At 47.7% G+C, this 20,588-nt stretch overlaps 1 protein-coding gene across 32 annotated transcripts in view; it reads right to left on the reverse strand.

Moving 5' to 3' along the window:
- The window catches only part of CCDC125 (coiled-coil domain containing 125), a 48,141-nt gene that overhangs the window by 19,913 nt on the left and 7,640 nt on the right, over positions 1 to 20,588 (reverse strand). For 19 of the 32 annotated variants that reach the window (XR_016220840.1, XR_016220839.1, XR_016220842.1 and 16 more), the window contains 6 exons: positions 15,776 to 16,117; positions 12,293 to 12,351; positions 9,842 to 9,928; positions 9,216 to 9,293; positions 8,462 to 8,547; positions 1,251 to 1,333 (listed from right to left, as the gene is read on the reverse strand). Coding sequence is in view for 23 of the 32 variants with exons in the window: in XM_089313255.1 (XP_089169381.1) it covers positions 1,251 to 1,333; positions 8,462 to 8,547; positions 9,216 to 9,293; positions 9,842 to 9,928; positions 12,293 to 12,351; positions 15,776 to 16,117 (735 nt within the window). In the remaining 9 variants the exon portion in view is untranslated. Of the gene's footprint in view, positions 1 to 1,250; positions 1,334 to 8,461; positions 8,548 to 9,215; positions 9,294 to 9,413; positions 9,527 to 9,841; positions 9,929 to 12,292; positions 12,352 to 12,783; positions 12,925 to 15,775; positions 16,118 to 18,115; positions 18,216 to 20,588 lie in introns of those variants that run through there. The other 13 variants (XR_016220841.1, XM_070056826.2, XM_089313246.1 and 10 more) reach the window with 9 other exon arrangements.

Genomic DNA, 20,588 nt, shown 5'->3' on the forward strand with positions numbered 1-20,588 from the left:
GTTGTTCACTTTTAAATGCTTAATTTCATGTTGTGTGAATTTCACTGTGATTAATTTTTAACTAAAAAATCTTTTAAAAAAAGATTTATTTATTCATTTGTTCAAAAGGCAGAGTTAGAGAGAGAGATCTTCCATCTGTAGGCTCACCCCTCAAATGGCTGCATTAGTCAGGGCTGGGCCAGGCCAAAGCCTGGAGCTTCTTCCGGGTCTCCATGTGGGTGCAGGGGCCCAGGCACTTGGGCCAGCTTCTGCTGCTTTCTCAGGCCACAGCAGAGAGCTGGATGGGAAGTGGAGCAGCCGGGACTTTAACCAGTGCCCATATGGGATGCCGGCACTGCAGGTGGAAACTTAACCTACTATGCCACAGCAGCAGGCCCTTAATTTAAAAAACTTGAAGGATGAATTTCTTCCTTAAATTATTCTTTAAAATATTATTTTAAAATACTAGCACTTAATCTCTGTCAAAATATCTGTCCTTTTTAATGTTTTATTTATTTATTTATTTATTTTTATTTGACAGAGTTAGACAGTGAGAGAGAGACAGACAGAGAGAAAGGTCTTCCTTCCGTCGGTTCACCCCCAAATGGCCACTACGGCTGGCACCGCACTGATCTAAAGCCAGGAGCCACTTGCTTCCTCCTGGTCTCCCATGGGGTGCAAGGGCATAAACACTTGGGCCATCCTCCACTGCCTTCCCAGGCCACAGCAGAGAGCTGGACTGGAAGAGGAGCAACTGGGACTAGAACCTGGCATCCATATGGGACGCTGGCGCCGCAGGTGGAGGATTAACCAAGTGAGCCATGGCACTGACCTCGTTTTATTTATTTATTTATTTATTTACTTATTTTAAAAGGAGAGAGAGAGAGACAGAATGAGTGAAGGAGAGAGAAATATGCTATCTAGTGGTTTACTCCCCAAATGCCTGCAACAGTCAGAATTGGGCCAGGCCGAAGCCAGAAGTTTGGACTCCATCCAGGTCTCCCATGTGGGTAGCAGGGACCCAAGTACCTGAGCTATCACTGCTGCCACCCAGGGTGCACAGAAGCAGAAAGCTGGCTCAGAAGTGGAACAGCTGGGACTCAAACCTAGTCCTCCAATACGGGATGCCAGTGACCCAAGCAGGCATCTTAACTACTGTGCCACAATCCTTGCACCAATATGTATGTGTGTTCCAAATACAGGCTGCTCTGTATAAAACCGATCTTTTAAAATACCTTTAAAGAATCATAAAAATACCACTTTTTACTTACCTGCATTTTCAGACTTTAGCATTTTAATTTCTTCTGTTTTCAGCTTCAAATTTTCCTTAAGGACTGCATTTTCACAATTTAGTCTGAAAAAAAAGTACCTTCAAGTAATCAAAACATTAATGCTTCTTCGTTGAGTAATATTTTTATTTCATAAACTGAACATGTAAATGTAACTTCACCTATTTCTTTTTAAAGATTTATTTATTTGAAAGACAGAGCAACAAAGAGAGGGAAAGAGAGAGATCCTTCACCCACTGGTTTACTCCCCAGATGGCTGCACCAGCCAGGTCTGAGCCAGGCTGCAGCCAGGAGCCTGGGACTCCATCCATGTTTCCCACCTTGGTGGCAGGAGCCCCAGCACTTGGGTACCTTCTGCTGCCTTCTCAGTTGCATTAGCAGGGAGCTGGATCAAAAGTGGAGTAGGGTTTGAACTGGCGCTTGGATATGGGATGCCGGTGTCACAAGCAGTGGCTTAACCTGCTACACCACAATATAGGTCCTCCCCACTTCAAAATACTCTAGATTTATATGTACCACACACACACACACACACACACACACAGAAAAAAACACCAAATTTAAATGTACTCTTAACCCTTTTGGTTACTTAGTTATCATCAGAACCAGAAATATTTCTAAGGCATCCATTCTTCACACTCTTTCTCTTTCCTGAAGTTCTGGTTCAACTTAATAACCACATGAACACTAACCACGGGCTTAGGCCACCTTCCCTTGCACAGAATGTCAATGCTGGACTTTGGTTAACAGGGTGGATCAGTGCAGGTTCGTGGATTGTAACAAGTGGGCTCCCCTGGAGGGAGATGCCGACAGTGTGACAGACTGTGTGGTGTGGAGGGAGGGGTGACAGGGGCGATCTCTGTACCTTTCACTGTGAGTGTATAATGACTCTAAAAAAATAGTTAAGATCTTCAATAGGAGAAAGGAGACACACACAGTGTACAGCCATGCTCCTAGCAACACTGTTCAAATAGCCCAGGGGTAGAACTAACCCAAGGGTCCTCCAAGTGATGAACGGATAAACCAAATCCAGTACACCCACACGACAGAAGGTAGTCTAAGAAGGCAGAGAGGTCTGAAAAATGCCACGACACGGATGCACTCTGAAGACATGAAGTGAGTTAAGCCAATGGACAAGGACAAATGCAGGGGCTGGTGTTGTGGTACAGCAGGTTAAGCCACTGCTGGCCATGCTGACATCCTGTATCAGAGCGCTGGTTCCTGTCTTGGCTGCTCTGCTTCCGATCCAGCTTCCTGCTAATGAGCCTGGAAAAGCAGCAGCAGATCTCGGGTCTCTGCCACCCATATAGGAGCCAGATGGGTCCCTGGTCCTGGCTTCAGCTGGGCCCAGACCCAGCTGTTGTGGCCATTTGGGGAGTGAACCAGCAAGTAGAAGATCTCTTTCTCTCTCTGTCCCTCTGCCTTTCAAATAATTAAGATAAATCAAAAATTGGCTTAAGACTTACAGAGAGGAGTTTGGCAGCATCTAATAAATCTACTTATGTGTGTGTGCCCTTTGACCCGGCAATCCCACTTGCAAGAATTTTTCCCGAAAATACATCTCTAATAACAGTATAAAAACGTATATGTCAAGGTTATTTATTCCAGCACTGTTTATCACTGCAAAACACTGGAAACTATATATAGGACAGTGGTAGAATAAACTGTGGCACATCTATCCATAGAGTAATTTCCAGAAAACACTGTAAAGTGGAAAAAAATGCAGGCGTCTCTACTGGGTTGGGTGTTTTATACAGCATTGAAGCTGCCACTTGAGACACCTGGAACCCGTATCAGCGTGCATGATTCAAGTCTGGCCACTCCATTGTCCCTCCAGCCTCCTGATAACGCCAATCCTGGGAAGCAGCAGTGACGGCCCCAGTGCGTGGGTGCCTGCCACTCACCAGGGAGACCCTGGCTTCAGCCTGGCCCAGCCCTGACTGCTGCAGGGATTTGTAGAGCGAATTATTGGATGGAAGATCTCTCTTTGTCCCTCTGTCTTTCCCTGCTTTTCAAATAAAATGAAAATAAACAAGTAAAGTATTTATAATAGGTTTTTGTGTAAGAAAGAAGGGTAAATAAGAGCATATATATATATATACACACACACACACCCATTTATGCAAATAGAAACACAAGAGGGCTAAATCAAAAATGAGACTGGTTCCTAACAGTGACTGTGGGGAAGACAAGAGGGGAAAGAGGTTGGGAGGAGGTGAAGGGGGAGGGGGAGAACGACCCCCCTCTAAGTGCAGCTTTCAGAACAGCTCTGACTTTTGGAAGCATGTTACCATGTCATAAATAAATACACAATTACATAAGGAAGAGGAAAACAACCTAAAATAGAACACAAACAAGTGAACCTAACAAATACATAGAGAACCACACTGGAAAGGAAAATGAAGAAATTAACCAACTACCTTTTGACAGCATTTTGACTCTATACCGTCATGCTAAAGACAAAACTGTAAACAAATATTGGACACTGCTGATTTGGTTTGATTTTACAGTGGAATATATTGGCAATTCTTTTTAAGATTTATTTACATACATAAAGGCAGAGTTAGAGAGAGAGAGACAGAGAGAGAGAGTGTGTGTGTGTGAAAGATAGAGAGAGGTCTTCCATCCACTGGTTCACTTCCCAGATGGTTGCAACAGCCAGAGCTGAGCCAGCCCCATGCGAGTGCAGGGCCCAGCATTTGCACCATCCTCCACTGCTTTCCCAGGCCATTAGCAGGGAGCTGGATGGGAAGTGGAGCAGCCGAGACTCAAACCAAACTGGCACTCACATGGGATGCCAGTATCCCTGGCAGCACCTTCACCTGCTACGCCACAATGTATACACCTTCTGCATATTCTGCTATGAAACAAATAAGGAAACATTAGGTAATCAGAGTCAGATTTCCCATTACAAATGTGTTGGAATTGCAAACATGAAACAGAGTACAGCTACAGTGAACCCCGGGCGGTGGCCTGGAATTGGAGGCATGAATCCAGACACCAGCCTCTGACAGAAGGTGTGTAGGTAGATGGAAGATGGGGGTGGAGAGAGAGGTGGGTTTGTCCCATGTGTGTCAGTGGGTGTTTTCTGTGTGTGTGTGTGTGTGTGTGTTTTCCAGCTCTGTTCTCTGAGAAGACATCTCAGCCCTCAGATCTTGGTTTCTGAAAACCATTCTCCACTTCAAGGAAGCAGGACTCCTCGAAGAAATGCCTGGTATTGTAGAGACTGGTCGAGAATCCCTTCTTGTATCAGAAAGCAAGAAAAGCGTTCCAAGAGGGGCCAGTGCTGTGGCATAGAAGGTTACGCCGCTGTCTGCGGTGCCGGCATCCCATACAGGCGCTGGTTGGAATATGGGCTGCTCCACTTCTGACCCAGCTCTCTGCTAATGCATCTGGGAAAGCAGCAGAGGACAGTCCAAGTGCTTGGGCCTCTGTGTCCACGTGGGAGACCTGGATGAAGCTCCTGGTTCCTGCCTTCAGCCTGGCCCAGCCCTGACCGTTGCAGCCATCTGGGGAGTGAACCAGTGGATTGAAGACCTGTCTCTATCGCTCTCTCTCTTTCTCTCTGTAACTCTGCCTTTCAAATAAACAAATCTTTAAAAAAAAGTGCTCAAAGAATAATAGGCATTAAAATTCCGTAAGAGTCAGCCTGAGAGGGTGCCCACTGACCACAAAGGGGAAATCTTGGGCAGCAAAGAGACAATGATATCCATAGCTTTTCACCCACTGAATAAACTGAGAATCACTGATCCATATCGGTATAAACATGCCAACAGGGGAGAGGTAGAAGTTCTTTCTGAGGATAGAATGTCAGAATGCGTGCAGAGGGAACAGAGAGTCACCATTTGGAAACCCAGCTAGTACTGCTTGTTTCAGGTTGAGTAATCAGAGGTAGAAGTAGGTTTTCATGGTGTACTGACACAATCTCTAAGTAGCTATCCCGAGATCCAAAGGGGGAAATGGTGACTTTACAGTGAAGATGCCTGCTCAAAAAAAGTGATCAAGAGGGGCTGGCACTGTGGCGCAGTGGTTAACACCCTGGCCTGAAGTGCCGGCATCCCATATGGGTGCTGGTTCTAGTCCCGGCTGCTTCTCTTCCAATCCAGCTCTCTGCTGTGGCCTGGGAAAGCAGTAGAAGATGACCCAAGTCCTTGGGCCCCTGCACCCATGTGGGAGACCCGGAAGAAGCTCCTGGCTCCTGGCTTCAGATCGGCCCAGCTCCAGCCGTTGCGGCCATCTGGGGAGTGAACCAGTGGATGGAAGACCTCTCTCTCTGCACCTCTCCTCTCTGTGTAACTCTGACTTTCAAATAAATAAATAAATCTTTAAAACAAAAAGTGATCAAGATTCACATCCCAGGCAGGGGACAAATTAGCATCTCTTGCTTCCCGCTAGGATGCACATGTGCAGAAATGCAGGACTTGGATTTAATCAAGAGACACCGAACACAGCCTTTGTCGGGTTGTGGGGTATCAGACCTTCAACATAACTAGCCTGCATTCCTCAACAATGTCATTGTCAGGAAGGACTTCGGATTACAGGAGAATGAAATGCAGGCATGACAACCAAGTGGAATCTGCGATTCTGGATTGCATCCTGGAACTAGGAATTTTTTTTTCCTCTTGTGCTATAAAGGCAAATTTATATGCTATTAGGACAATGTATAAAATACACATATGGTATGTGGGTTAAATAATAGTATACAGATTAAATAATAGTACTGCATTGTGGTAGAGGCCTTTGTCCTTTAATTAGATCTGTTTCTAACAGACATGATTAAAGTTGTGGTGGAGGCCTTCCCAAGGTCAGAAGAGGACAAAGGGAAGCCCCTGTCCTGGGAATGAAATGCAGCTGTTATCTGCCTGCCTATGAATGCTCCCACTGTAGCCCCTACCTGCTTCTATGTAACCACTTCAGGTTCTGCTTGTTAGTACAGAGCGATGATGTTAACCCTTGCCTGACAGTATGGCTCAGTGTGTGGGTGGAAAAAACCATCAGCAGCAACTACCAACGCGCACATGCAGAATTGTATCAATTCCTGTGGCTGTCAAGTAACATTAGGATATCCAATCAAATGTATACATGTAGGAAAACCTTTCTTGGTTAGGGACTCAGGATTTTGGATAAGAACTTCCCCTAGGGCCTTATGCTGGCATAAATTAAAAAAAAAAAAAGACTACTTCCTGTTAAAAGGCCTTGGCATCTTGTCTCTCTACATAAATCCAGCCACAGTATTAATGTAAACCTTGGTCTTTATAATTACACTATGTATGAAAGACATATCCTTTTAAAAAATACAAATAGTATTTAGAGTAAGGGGCATCACATATGAAACTTATTTTAAAATGGTTCTACATATGTCTGAAAATTACATATATCTATATCTACTTATCTAAAAGAAAGAAAAAAGGAAAATAATGATAAAACAAAATGTGATAAAGAATTAAAATTTAGGGAATCTCAGTGAAAAATAGAAATTCTTTGCATTGTTCTTGTAACTTCTGAAAGCCTTCAATTACTTTAACATGAAAAGTTAAGAAAAATAAATTTGAAATTAGGTAAAAAAGTATTTATAACTCCAGAAAAGAAATCAATTTCTAAATGATTTTATAGTAAGTACATAATTTAAAGTTATTAAATAAGCTCACACTAATAAAGTAAATGCTCAAAAGGTTTTGTTTGAAAAACCTAGCAATTCCAATGCTACAATAATTTGGAAAACATGGCTCTTTATACTGTACTTAAAAATACAATTTACATACATTTTTAAAAATTGTTATTTATTTGAAAGGCAGAGAAAAAAGAAAGAGAGGGGGACAGAGGGAGAGAGACAGAGAATCTTCCCTTCACTGGTTCAATCCTCAAATACCAGCAATAACTGTAGTTGCTCTAGGTCAAAGCCAGGAGCCAGGAACCGGTCTGTGTCTCCCATGGGGGTGGCAGGGACTCGAGCACTTGAGCCATTACCCACTGCCTTCTGTTAAGGCAGGTAGAATCAGCCTGTGTGTGTAGGAACAGCTGAAGAAAATGAGAAGTTTTAAAGAAACTAACTTCATGTGCAATGAAATGAGGAACCAGTCCTGGAAGCTGGGCCCCAGCCCCTTGTCTGCCCCCCTCAGCCCACGGTGTCCCGGCCTGCCCTGCATCAAAAGGAATTCACTGAATTGAGGGACCAGCACAGCTGGCCCTGCTGGACTGCAGGAGTCTTTGGTTCTCCATGGCCCGTATTATCCAGAGGGGTTTGTTTAGGGAACTCTACATCCCAAAATTCCCCACCCTGACTTTCCCAGAACAGGGAGGAGAGGAGAAGAAACGGCGACCTACACTCCTGTCCATAAAAACCCCAGTCCGACTGCAGACCTGGCTGTCAGTCCTGCACTGAGACGCTCGCCCGGTTATCAGGGGTAGCGATTCCTGACTCTTCAGGCTGAAATCAGGGCTGCTCGTTCATCAGCCACATTTCTTGTCATCCATAGAACCAGTTCCTGGGGTTCGAGTCAGTGGTAACACTGCCAGCATACAAATGTAGTGGGAAGCTGGCAATGGAAGCAGGGCTGGGACTTGAACCCAGGCCTCCAGGTGCCCTAAGTGGCACCTTGACTGCTGTGCCAAACGCAGTCCCAGAAGGAAGAGAAGAGAAGGGAAGGGGAGGGGAGGGGAGGGGAGGGAGGGGAAGGGAAGGGAAGAGAAGGGAAGGGGAGGGGAGGGGAGGGAGGGGAAGGGAAGGGAAGGGAAGGGAAGGGGAGGGAAGGGAAGGGAAGGGAAGGGAAGAGAAGGGAAGGGGAGGGGAGGGAGAGGAAGGGAAGGGAAGGGAAGAGAAGGGGAGGGGAGGGGAGGGGAAGGGAGGGGAGGGGAGGGAAGGGAAGGGAAGGGAAGGGAAGAGAAGGGAAGGGGAGGGGAGGGAGAGGAAGGGAAGGGAAGAGAAGGGAAGGGGAAGGGAGGGGAGGGGAGGGAAGGGAGGGGAAGGGGAGGAGGGAGGGAGGGAAGGGCAGGAGGGGGGGGAGGAACAGGGAAAAAGAGGAAGGAAGGAAGAAAATCAACACTAACAGAAAACGATGGATCTGGCAAAAGGGTAAGAAATAAGGAGTTTTATAACATGTACAGTTGGCTCAAAGAAGAAGCTTAAGCTAACTTTAAATTACACACATTTAAAGATTTTTCCAAAAAAAGTTATGGAAGAAAAATATACAAACCTGTCATATTTTTGGGTCCAAGACTCCTCTATATTTTTAAATCTATTCTGATCAAATTCTATTTCCCACCGCAAGGCATTTATTTCCTATAGAAAGAAAACAGTACTTTCATGGAAAAGCTTTACAAAAATACCATCGCAGGACATGGTGAATGTTGAGATCCATCAATCATCTGAGATTTCACAGAAATAGCTTAAAAAGAAAAATTACTTTCAAAAAGAATATGACATTTATAAACAGATAAAAACATATCTCTTTGGCACTCAAACTTTGCCCACTCTCACTAAATATGGAAAAATTTCCAATTGTTTAGCTTCAAAACTCGCTGGACTGGATGTAGATGCTTCAGTGCCACCCCTGTGCCATGCAGACATTGCCAAGGGAGTTCAGTCCCGGGAGTCCGTGCCCCACCCAGGGAGGCACCGCAGGCACAGCCAAGTGACCGTCTAGAACGGTGCATAACTGGCTTCATAGTGCGGACAAGAGGGTCGGGCAGGCAGAAGAACAAACAGGAAAAAGTGAGAGTGACCACTGCAGGGGCTCCTGCTACCAAGAAATGAGGAAATTAAAGAAACCCGGGTTTCACTCTGCCTGGGTGAGAATCCATTGTAGCTCCCAAAGAGAAGAGCATGAGACAGGCACGGGCAGCACGTGGTGTGCACACAACTCGTGTCCATCCCTACGGGGGGGTTAAGGAAATTCTGTTTAAAGCTTATTGCACTGAACAAGAGTCCACTTTAAAACTGACAAATACCTTCTCTAAGGATCGCTTTTGTTCCATAGTTTTTTGAAGCACTGTCTGGGTGTGACTTGTGGCTTTGTCAAGTATTGCCTAAAGAAAATAAAAATTAATATCAGTTACAAATTAAATGTCTAGTGCACAGCAAAGTTCACATTTCTTATTTACCTTCAAAAATACATATACCAAAAAAAAAAAAAAAAAAAAACCCACCCTGTAACTATATTAAGCACTGCTGCTCCTATTTGCTTGTTTTGTTTAGTTTGGTTGGTTGGATTTTTTTGAGAAAGAGATCTTTCTTGTTGGTTCACTCCCCAAATGGTCCCAACATCCAGAGCTCAGCTAGGTTGAAGCCTGGAGCCTGGAACCCATCCACACGGGTGCAGGTGTCCAAGCACTTGGGTCATCTTCCACTGCTTTTCAGGCTCATTAGCAGGGAGCTGGGTCGGAAGTGGAGTGGTGGGGACCTAAACCAGTGCTCCGATATGGGATGCTGGCTTTGGGCTTTGCAAGCAGAGGTGTGACACGCTGTGTCGCAAAGCCAGCCCCCTACTCCTCCTGTAGGAATAAAAAAAACCTAAAAAGCTAAAACCACACCACTTATTACTGGAACGTGTACATAATGAAACATAACTTCTTACCATGCTTTGAAGAATTTTCAATGCTTCCTCTTTACCTTCAAGTTGTCTTTGGGATGCCTCAAGTTCAGTTTTTAAAATTTCTACCTCCTAAGGACAGAAATAAAATTAGTCTTCTTTCAGTGAGACAGGCAACCCCATAATGATTGCTCCAGCTGGTCTACATTTACTATTAAGTGCAGCTGGGAATTCCTTTACAATTGGTAAGTGAAGCAGGCAGGCTATAACACAGAGCCTCACCACCAGGTGCCAATTATAACTAAAAGCCCAAACCTTTTTTTAAAAAAGGATATACTCTTTGAGGGGCTGGTGCGGTGGCCTGGTGGGTAAAGCCACCACCTGCAGTACCAAAATGCCAATATGGACACTGGTTCAAGGTTCAGCTGCTCCACTTCCAATCCAGCTCTCTGCTATGGCCTGAGAAAGCAGTGGACTATGGCCGAAGTCCTTGGGCCCCTGCACCCATGTGGGAGACCGGGAAGAAGCTCCTGGCTTCAGATCAGTCCAGCTCCAAGTGTTGCGCTCATTTGGGGAGTGAACTGTGGATGGAAGACCTTTTCCCCTCTGTCTCTCCCTCTCTCTCTCTCTGTAACTCTGCCTCTCAAATAAATAAATCTTTTTTTTTAATATTTATTTATTTATTTATTTATTTGAAAGGCAGAGTTACAGGAGAGAGAGAGGCAGAGGCAGAGAGAGAAGTCTTCCATCCATTGGTCCACTCCCCAAATGATCACAATGACTGGGGCTGGGCCTGGCTTAAGCCAGGAACCAGGAGCTTCCAGATCTCCACGTAGGTGCAGGGGCCCAAGGACCTGGGCCATTTCCACTGCTTTCCCAGGCACATTAGCAGGAAGCAGGATCAGAAGTGGAGCAGCTGGGACTTGAACCAGCACTGATATGGGATGCCAGCACTGCAGGTGATGACTTAACCCCCACCGCGCCATGCCCTGGCCCCCAAGCCCAAACCTTTTGCTTTTAGCCTAGGCCAGTTAGCTACTAATATGGAGAAAAACCTTAGGCCACATAAAATAAACACATGGCCACCTATGCAACTACATTAGCTATTGTGTGTGTTGAATGACGGCGCCCCCAAAAGAGATGTTCAAGCCCTAACCCCTAATACTATGAATATGACCTTTGCAGATGTGTGTGTTTAAAAACAAACAACTACAAATGAAACTGAACAGAGTTAAACGGAGCCAAGAACAATCCACAAGCCCGCAGAACCGCAAGCGTCCAGGAGCTCTGCACCCGCAGGCAGCACGTAGTCGGGGATCAGAAGCCAGGTGTCAGCTCAGTGTTTGTCTCACTGGGGCCTAGCCTGACTTGGGCAGCCCGGGATTGGTTCAAATTCTCTTGCTATGACTGGCTGAGGCTCAGCTATTGTTGCCCAAACCAGACTCAATGAGATCTTCAGTTTGTTTAGGTACTTAGTTTGTAGCTTCTTCTATAGGGGCTCCGGGACGGAGGCTGCCTTGGGTCAAATTTAGTTGAACTTAACAGGTGTCACCAAGTTCAGCTGAGGTCACCCTGGTTTCGGGTGGGCGCCCCTCCAATGACTCATGTTCCTATAAAGGAAGGGAAACGGGGACACAGACACTCAGGGGAGAAGGCCATGTGCTGGCCACAGAGGCAGAGCTGGACTTGCAGCCCCCAACCTGGGAATGCCAAGTCCCACAGCAAGTGCCAGAGAGGCACAGGAGGAGTCTGTCCCCCTCCGCCGTCAGGGGAGCACGGCCGCTCGCTGACCCGTGGATTTTGAGAAGAGGCTGCCCCCAGAAAGGCTGACACAACTTTCACACCAAAAGTCCTAAAACTCGGACATGGGCTTCCTGTCACCCCTCACCGGAACTCCTGCTCCCCTCATTCCACAAACCATCTGAGAGCCGCCCAGTCTGCTGACCTCAAGGAGGCTGCCGGAGGCAGGTGACTTCAAAGCTAGGGACGGCAGATTACAGGCCTAGGGGCAGGAGACCCAGTGAGCGACATAAGTAGCCTTCTAAAGAAATGAAGGGGCCACACAGGCCTAGTGGGTCATGCCATTGCCTGCGATGCCTGCATCCCGTACAGGCGCGCAGTCCTGGCTACTTCCCATCCAGCTCCTTGCTGATGCGCCCGGGAAAGCAGAGGAAGACGGCCCAAGTGCTTGGGTCCCTGCACCCACACGGGAGCCCTGGGTGAGGCTCCTGGCTTTGGCCTGGCCGAGTGTTGGCGGTTGCAGCCATTTGGGGAGTGAACCAGCAGATGGAAGATCTCTGTCTCTCCTTATCAGTGTAATTCTGCCTTATAACTCAATCAAATGAAGACAATAAGAAGCAGAAGTGGCCAATTAAAAACCATGACTGTGCTTCCCCAGTAACATATAGAAAGCCAGTATTTGCCTTCTGTACGATTTTATTATTTAAACAGCACATTTTATTACATACGAGTTTTTATAGTAGCCAGAGCACTTACCTCTAAAGTTTCAAGAAGACGCTGCCTTAACTCTTGGTTCGACCACTCTGAATTAGTATCTAAAAAGAAAGCACCTTGAATAGTTTCTTTAGTTAAGTATAGGACACATATTTACAAAATATCAAACATACCTTTCCCTTACATTGCAAAAAAGAAAATAATTGTAGGGGTGGGCGTTTGGCACAGTGGTAAAATCAACAGTGGGGACACCTGAATCCCATATCTGGGGAGTGCCAAGGTTGATTCCATTCATGTTAGCGCAGACCCTGAGAGACAGCAGGCGATGGGTCAAGGGGTTGGGTCACTGCCACCCATGTGGGAGACCTGGATTGAGTTCCTATCTCCCAGCTTCTGCCAGACTCAGCCCCAGCCGTTGCGAGTATGTGGGGAGAGAACAAACAGCCAGGAATTGTGTCTCTCCATCTCTGACTCTCAAAGTTGAAAAAGGAGGGAGGGAGTGGAAACTGTGGTGCAGTGGATTGAGCCACTACCTGGGACACCGGCAGCCCACGTGGAAGTGCAGGTTCAAGTCCCAGCCGTTCTGCTTCCTGCTAATGTACCTGGTAAGACAATGGGAAACGGCTCAAGGGCTTGGGCCCCTGCACTCATGTGGGAGACCCAGACGGAGTTCCTGGCTCCTGGCTGGAGCCTGGCCCAGGTTTGGCTGTTTCAGCCATTTGGAGATTGAGCCAGCTGGTGGAAGATCTCTGTCTCTGTCTCTCCAATTCTGTAACTCTGCCTTTTAAATAAATATTTTTTAAAAATTGTGCTAAATAATAATTAAAAATATGTACCTTAAAACATTTCACAAATAAGACACATATTTTTGAATAAAAAGTCTTGACAAAAGACTCTAAAGTAAAACTGATGTTAATGAATTGACTAACTGCCACACTCATACACAACTTAGAAAATTATGAATGTTCGTGAGTGAAATAAGTAGATTTTGGTGTTTGGCTTAAGCTTAATCAATATAGTAATAGAAATACCTAAGAAAAACACGTGAATTCCATTTCCCTCCAAAGAGAATAACTCCTATAACTTCAATAATTCTCTCCTTTAAGAATCAACTGAGACGGGTCGGCGCTGTAGTATAGCAGGCAAAGCCACTGCCTGCCGTGCCAGCATCCCATATGGGCGCCAGTTCGAGTCCCGGCTGCTCCACTTCCAAACCAGCTCTCTGCTATGGCCTGGGAAAGCAATAGAAGATGGCCCAAGTCCTTGGGTCCCTGCACCCATGTGGGAGACCCAGAAGAAACTCCTGGTTCCTGGCTTCGGATTGGCACAGTTCTGACCATTGGGACCATCTAGGGCATGAACCAACAAATGGAAGACCTCTCCCTGCCTCTCCTTCTCTCTGTGTAACTCTGACTTTCCAATAAATCTTTGGAAAAAAAAAAAAAAGAATCAACTGAGAAACAGAACTGAGCTTCCTAAGAGCTTCATCTTCATTCCCACCTCACTGGCAGTTTTTAAAAAAATGAAGGCGATCAGTTACAGGCAAGAGTGTAAGTAAGAAGAGCATTTAAAAAGATTATTTAGGGGCTGGTGTTGTGCTGTAACAGGTCAAGCTACCACCTTCAATGCTGGTTGTGTCATAGCTGTTCTACTTCCCATTCAGCTCTCTGCTCATGCCTCAGAAAAGCAGTGGAAGATGACCCAAGTGTTTGGGCCCCTGCACCCATGTAGGAGACCCGGATGAGGCTCCTGGCTCCTGGCTTTGGCCTGGCTCAGCCCCCGCCATTGTGGTCATCTAGAGAGTGAACCAGCAGATTAAAGACCTCTCTCTGTTTCTCTCTCTCTCTCTCTGTAACTCTGCCTTTCAAATAAATAAGTCTTAATAATAATAATAAATAATTTTTAATTTAAAATCACTTATTTATTTTCATTTTATCTGAAAGGCACAGACACACAGATTATCCATCCTCTGGTTCACTCCCCAAATGCTTACAACAGCCAGGACTCGGCCTGGCCAAAGCCAGGAGCTGGAACTCAGTCTGGGTCTCTCATGTAGCTGGCAGGGACTAAGTACTCGAGCCATCACCTGCTCCCTGCATCTGAAGCAGAGCAGGGACTCAAACCCAGACATCAAACACCACATCCCAAGCGGTGTCCCACTGCCTTGCCAAACCCCTGCCCCCACTGGAAGGACATTTTGAGGGACGTTAAACATGTCTTAGAACAATTTTTCTTTGCTATTGTAAACTTCAAACATCAATATGACAGTATCCAAGGTAAAACCTAAATCATGTTTCTACCATGATGACCCTACGGTCCCAAAGAGGGAGAGAGGTGACACTGGATTGGCAATGACAGGGTCTGTTCTATTAATCCTTGTGGAAGGCAGAATAATGACCTTGAAGACACCCACATCCGCCTCCCCAGAATACATGGATGGCAAAGGGGACTCTGCAGACGTGACCAAGTTGAGCACTTTCAGACAGGAAGCTAGCGAGGATTATCCAGATGGGTCTGATGTTCCCAGAGGAGCCCCCACCCATGGCACAGAGAGAAGGGAGCAGGGCCAGAGCACCAGGATGGCTTGGAAGATGGGAGAAGGGGGCTGGGAGCCAAGGAATGCAGGCAGCCTCTGGGAGCTGGAAAGAGCCAGGGACAGGATTCCCCCTGTGGGCCTCCGGGAGGGATATGGCCCTGCTCACTCCTGGATTTTAGTCCAGTGAAACTTCTGGGTTTTTTTTTGTTTGTTTGTTTGTTTGTTTGTTTTGACAGGCAGAGTGGACAGTGAGAGAGAGAGACAGAGAGAAAGGTCTTCCTTTGCCGTTGGTTCACCCTCCAATGGCCGCCGTGGCTGGCGCGCTGTGGCCGGCACACCGCGCTGATCCGATGGCAGGAGCCAGGTGCTTCTCCTGGTCTCCCTTGCAGGTGCAGGGCCCAAGCACTTGGGCCATCCTCCACTGCACTCCCTGGCCACAGCAGAGAGCTGGCCTGGAAGAGGGGCAACTGGGACAGAATCCGGCGCCCCGACCGGGACTAGAACCCGGTGTGCCGGCGCCGCAAGGCGGAGGATTAGCCTATTGGAAACTCCTTTTGCACTGTTGCCCTATAGAACTGTAAGATAATAGACTTGTTGCTTTGTAAAGAGAGAGAAAGAGAGAGAGAGAGAGAATGTAAAATCCACAGCATTAGGGCCTCTGCCTACTTTTACGATTATTTCCAGAACCTGGGTCTGTGCTGAATAAGGAGAAAAAATATAAGAAAATAAGAAATCAACAGTATAGAACAAAGCAAAGCAGGGCACGGCTACTGACATTCATCACAGACGCAAGGTCACCACTGCACTTCACGATTTGTACAATACTTGGGTACGATAATCATCAACCACCTTTGTACCACCGCCACTCCCGCGAGGTATGGAACACAGATTTCTACAGCCCGCTGGGGCTACCCTATTTTCAGGTGCGGGAAGGGTTACAGCAAGGACAGCGTTCCCAGGGGATGGAGGAGGGGAGCCAGCGCTCTCACCAGTGCTGCTCCGCCGTCTGCAGCTGGGGCGTCCGGGCCCGGGCGGGAAGGTATCAGACAAGCTCTTTCGCTGGGGAAAGTGAAAAACGGCTCCCCATCGCTCTTCCCCCTTTCTCGGGGGAGGGCTAGAGTTCTTTTCGTTGGATCTTTTTCTGGACGCGAATAACCGTGGACCTGCCACCTCATAAATGCCACCAGGTCTTCTACCGAGGCCATACCCTAAATCGCCTTCTGTCATGTCATCCTCTTCTGCTTCCCGGGCTTGCACCTGCGACTCACTCAGGGACCTCCCCAGCTTGCTCATGGGCCAAAGGCGTCCTTCGCAGAAGGAAAAACAGGTTTCTGTAGGTAAGAAAAACAGCTGTTAAAAAGCCATCAATGCAAGGTGGGCATTTGGCACAGCACCTGCTGTGTAGGCTGAGACTCTCACATCCCGTTTTAGAGTGCCGGCTCCATTTCCGATTCCAGCATCCTGCTGGTGCACACCCTGGGAGGCAGCAAGTGCTGGCTCCAGCACTCGGGCCCCTGCCGCCCATGTGAAAGACCTAGACTGAGACTCCTGGCTCCCAGCTCCAGCCAGGTACGCCCTTGGCTGTTGCAGGCACTGCGGAGTGAACCAGCGGCTGCAAGATCTCTCTCTCTCTCTTTCTCCCTTTGTCACTCTGCTTTTCAAATGAATAAAATAAATAAATCCTAAAAAAAGACTATGAAGTCTCAATGAGATAAGAGGAATAAGGGTTTTTATTTTCTTTTGAGATCTACCAAACAATGTGGAGATTATAGTAGTATAAAGAAATAATAGGGGCTCGTGCTATGGCATGGTGGGTAAAGCCACCGCAGTGCGGGCACCGGTTCGAGACCTGGCTGCTCCACTTCTGATCCAGCTCTCTGCTATGGCCTGGGAAAGCAGTAGAAGATGGCCCAAGTCCTTGGGCCCCTGCACCCGCGTGGGAGACCCAGAAGAAGCTCCTGGCTCCTGGCTCCTGGCTTCAGATTGGTACAGCTCTGGCCGTGGCCGCCAACTGGGGAGTGAACCAGCGGATGGAAGACCTCTCTCTCTCTCTCTCTCTCTCTGCCTCTCTTTCTCTCTCTGTGTAACTCTGGCTTTCCAATAAATAAATAAATAAATAAATATTTTTTAAAAAATAATAATATATTGTCTATTCTGAAGTTGTTTAGAGTAAATTTCAAAAGTTCTAAGCACAGGCCGGCGCCGCGGCACACTAGGCTAATCCTCCGCCTAGCGGCGCCGGCACACCGGGTTCTAGTCCCGGTCGGGGCGCCGGATTCTGTCCCGGTTGCCCCTCTTCCACGCCAGCCCTCTGCTGTGGCCCGGGAGTGCAGTGGAGGATGGCCCAGGTGCTTGGGCCCTGCACCCCATGGGAGACCAGGAAAAGCACCTGGCTCCTGGCTCCTGCCATCGGATCAGCACGGTGCGCTGGCCGCGGCGGCCATTGGAGGGTGAACCAACGGCAAAGGAAGAACTTTCTCTCTGTCTCTCTCACTGTCCACTCTGCCTGTCAAAAATTAAAAAAAAAAAAAAAGTTCTAAGCACAGAAAATAATTATTTGAAGTGACATATATGTCAATTAGCTTTACTTAAATTCTGTACATTATATGAGTCACAATATCACTTTGTACTCCAAAAATACATACAACTATAACTTACAACTTGAAAGTTTTTAAAACAAAGACAAACAATGGGCAGTATAATGAAGTTGGATTTTTTGGGGCCAGCACTGTGGTATAGCAGGTAAATCCACCATGTGCAGTGCCAGCATCCCCTGTGGGTGCCGGTTCCAGTCCCGGCTGCTCCACTTCCGATCCAGCTCTCTGCTATGGCCTGGGAAAGCAGTAGAAGATGGCCCAAGTCCTTGGGCCCCTGCACCCACGTGGGAGACCCAGAAGAAGCTCCTGGCTTCTGGCTTCGGAGCCATCTGGGGAGAGAACGGATGGAAGACCTCTCTCTCGGCCTCTGGCTCTCTGTAACTCTGACTTTCAAATACACCTTTTTTTTTTTTCAAAGGGTTAGGTTTTTCAGGGGATAAAAGTTCCTTCCTGTATCAGGCAGGCATGAGTATGTCAGCAACACACTAACACACAGTGCTCCTGGCGGGGCAGTGGTAAAGCAGCACCCCCTTATTCTAGGGGATACCCCACGAATGCTCCAAAGCACAAGCAGTACCAAGCCCTACGATTTTATGCCTCTTCCACCTTGGGCACTTTTCACCCAGTGGCAGTGCGTTTTGCAGGTTGAGGTGCTGCAGCAAAAACAGCAGGGAATTCTCTGTCCCTCTTCACGACTCAGAGGCGGGTCTCAGCGACCTCAGCATACCCTACCTCCTTCCTGATTCGGTCAAGCATGCTCACGTTTTCACCTGAAGGAGGCGCTACAGCTTCTCTTCAGCATATCCGAGTTACCATCCTCGTTACGCATGCCCTGTGGGGCAATTATTAAGTAAAATGAGTCACTTGAACGCAAGCCCTGAGAAACCGTGACTGAGGTGTGGGGAGCGTATACAATGTGGATATGCTGGACTTAGAGCTGATTCCAGCCCGGGCATAAGATTTCATCACAAGAATAGCGTACAGCTGGAAAACTTGTGAACTGCTTATTTCTAGAACCTTCCATTTAGCATTTCCGGACCACAGTTGACCTTAAGTGGCCAAAACCTTGACAAGCAGGGGGAGTGAGACCATGGAACGTTCTGTGACTTTTTTAGATAAGAAAAGATCAAACCTCGTATTTCAAAGGCTGCAATGAATTGCAGGAAAGCCGGAAAGGCTTTTCCGGGCTCCAGTCATCAGGCTAGTGAGCAGGAGGCCTTGCCAAGGAAAAAGAACACTCTTCATAAACACGCTTACCAAGGAAATGCTTCCAGTCCCACAGGCATAAGGGCGACACAAAAGTGAGCAAAGTCTGAAAAACGAGAGTGCCGGCGCGCAGGACTGCCCTGTGCCGGAGGAGTTTCCCACCCTCTGCCCCTGGCCCTTTACCCACTTGCGGCATCGTCGAGGGCACCTGCAGTCTCGCCCAGAGCCCCACCTGGCTCATGTTCTATCTGTGCACACACGGAATTAGCAGAGGTAGAGACAGCGAGTGGAAGACATTGGTGCCCCGCGCCCCTGCCTCTCCCTCTCTTGCCTTCTCAAAGCGTGCCACAGCTGTGTTTTGCAACCCAACCCCAGTGGAAACCAAAGCCCCTCCAGAGGCCAAAGCCCTGCCCCCTTTCCCACGTCACGCTGTAGAGTCAGAATCTAAATGGAGTGATTGTGGCTAAAAGCTAATTGCAGACCTCTGCTTCTGCACATATTCGCTTTGCCTGCTAACGGCCAAGGGTGTATCTTGTGAAACTTCCCAGGAACCAGGCTGACCGAAATGTGTCCTTCACTGTTACCCTACAACCATATCTTGGATCTGTTATGGGTTTGTTACTGTGAACTCTTATCTTACAGCCACATTCTGGTTTTCCTTTTATTGTTCACTGCGTACCAGCGGTCCGGTTTGAAATTGTGAGCCCTAGTGGACAGAATACCATAAAAAGCTATGTAACCCACTGTTGGGGGCCACACGCTGGTCAGGAGTGTTGGTCCCGATCAGTGGCAGGACCGGATCAATTACCTTGCCTCTTGTTTTCAATAAAATTCATGTGTGACTGTCACTGGTTTTTGTAATACTCTATTTTAGCTGCCGAGTGGATGCAACAATGCCCTGAGGTTCTGGGGTGTGCTGGGCTTTCATGTGACACAGCCCATTCCTCACAGTCATAGTGGTCTTTAACTCCGTGTCACCTTCCCCAAGGGCCGCTCCTAAAACCACCCAACGGCAAGCCCTCCTCTCCCTGACCCCCTAGCCTACTCCTGTCTATTTTTCAAATTACACCGTGAAAATCGGGGCCAATAAGAAGGGGGAAACAGTTCTTAGAAATGTTGATCTGCACCTGGGAGCCAGGTGAGGCAGGAGGGTCAGCCAGCCTGGCACACATCTGCATAGAAAAGACGCCCCAGTTTCCTTCCAGCAGAGCCCAAACCCCTCCAGACCCCCCCAGCAGAATGGAAGCCCCCGAGTGTGGCAGCTTTTGTCTGTTTAGCTCACTGCTGTATTCCCAGTGTCTAAAAGAGAGGATATGAGGGGCCCACACTGTGGCGTAGAGGGTTAAGCCACTGCCTGTGCTCATGTGGGCGCCGGGTCAAGTCCCAGCTGCTCCACTTCTGATTCAGTTCTCTGCTATGGCCTGGGAAAGCAGCAGAAGATGGCCCAAGTCCTTGGGCCCCTGCACCCCCGTGGGAGACCCTAAAGAAGCTCCTGGCTTCTGGCTTTGGATCAGTGCAGCTCTGACCATTGCAGCCCATTGGGGAGTGAACCAGTGGATGGAAGACCTCTCTCTCTCTCTCTGCCTCTCCTTCTCTCTCTGTGGAACTCTTTCAAATAAATAAATAAATCTTTTAAAAAAGAGAGAGGATCTGAGACATCATCAGCCCTCCATAAAGACTTGTTCAACAGGAGCCGGTGTTGAGGCGTAGTGGGTTAAGCCACTGCCTGCAATGCCAGCATCCCGTAGTGGAGCACAAGTTCAAGTCCTAGTTGCTCTGCTTTCAATCCAGCTCCCACTAATGTGCCCAAGAAGGCAGTGGAAGATGACCCAAGTTCTTGGACCTCTGCTACCCACTTGGGAGACCTGGATAAAGCTCCTGGCTCCTGGCTTTGGCTTGACCCAGCCCTGGCTGTTGTGGCCAATTTGGGAGTGAACCTGTGGACAGAAGATCTCTCTCTTTGCCTCTCCTCTTTGTCACTCTGCCTGTCAAATAAATA

Source organism: Oryctolagus cuniculus, chromosome 14 (genome assembly GCF_051225735.1).
Source record: "Oryctolagus cuniculus isolate XC-2025 breed Fujian yellow rabbit chromosome 14, ASM5122573v1, whole genome shotgun sequence".
Classification (NCBI taxonomy): domain Eukaryota; kingdom Metazoa; phylum Chordata; class Mammalia; order Lagomorpha; family Leporidae; genus Oryctolagus; species Oryctolagus cuniculus.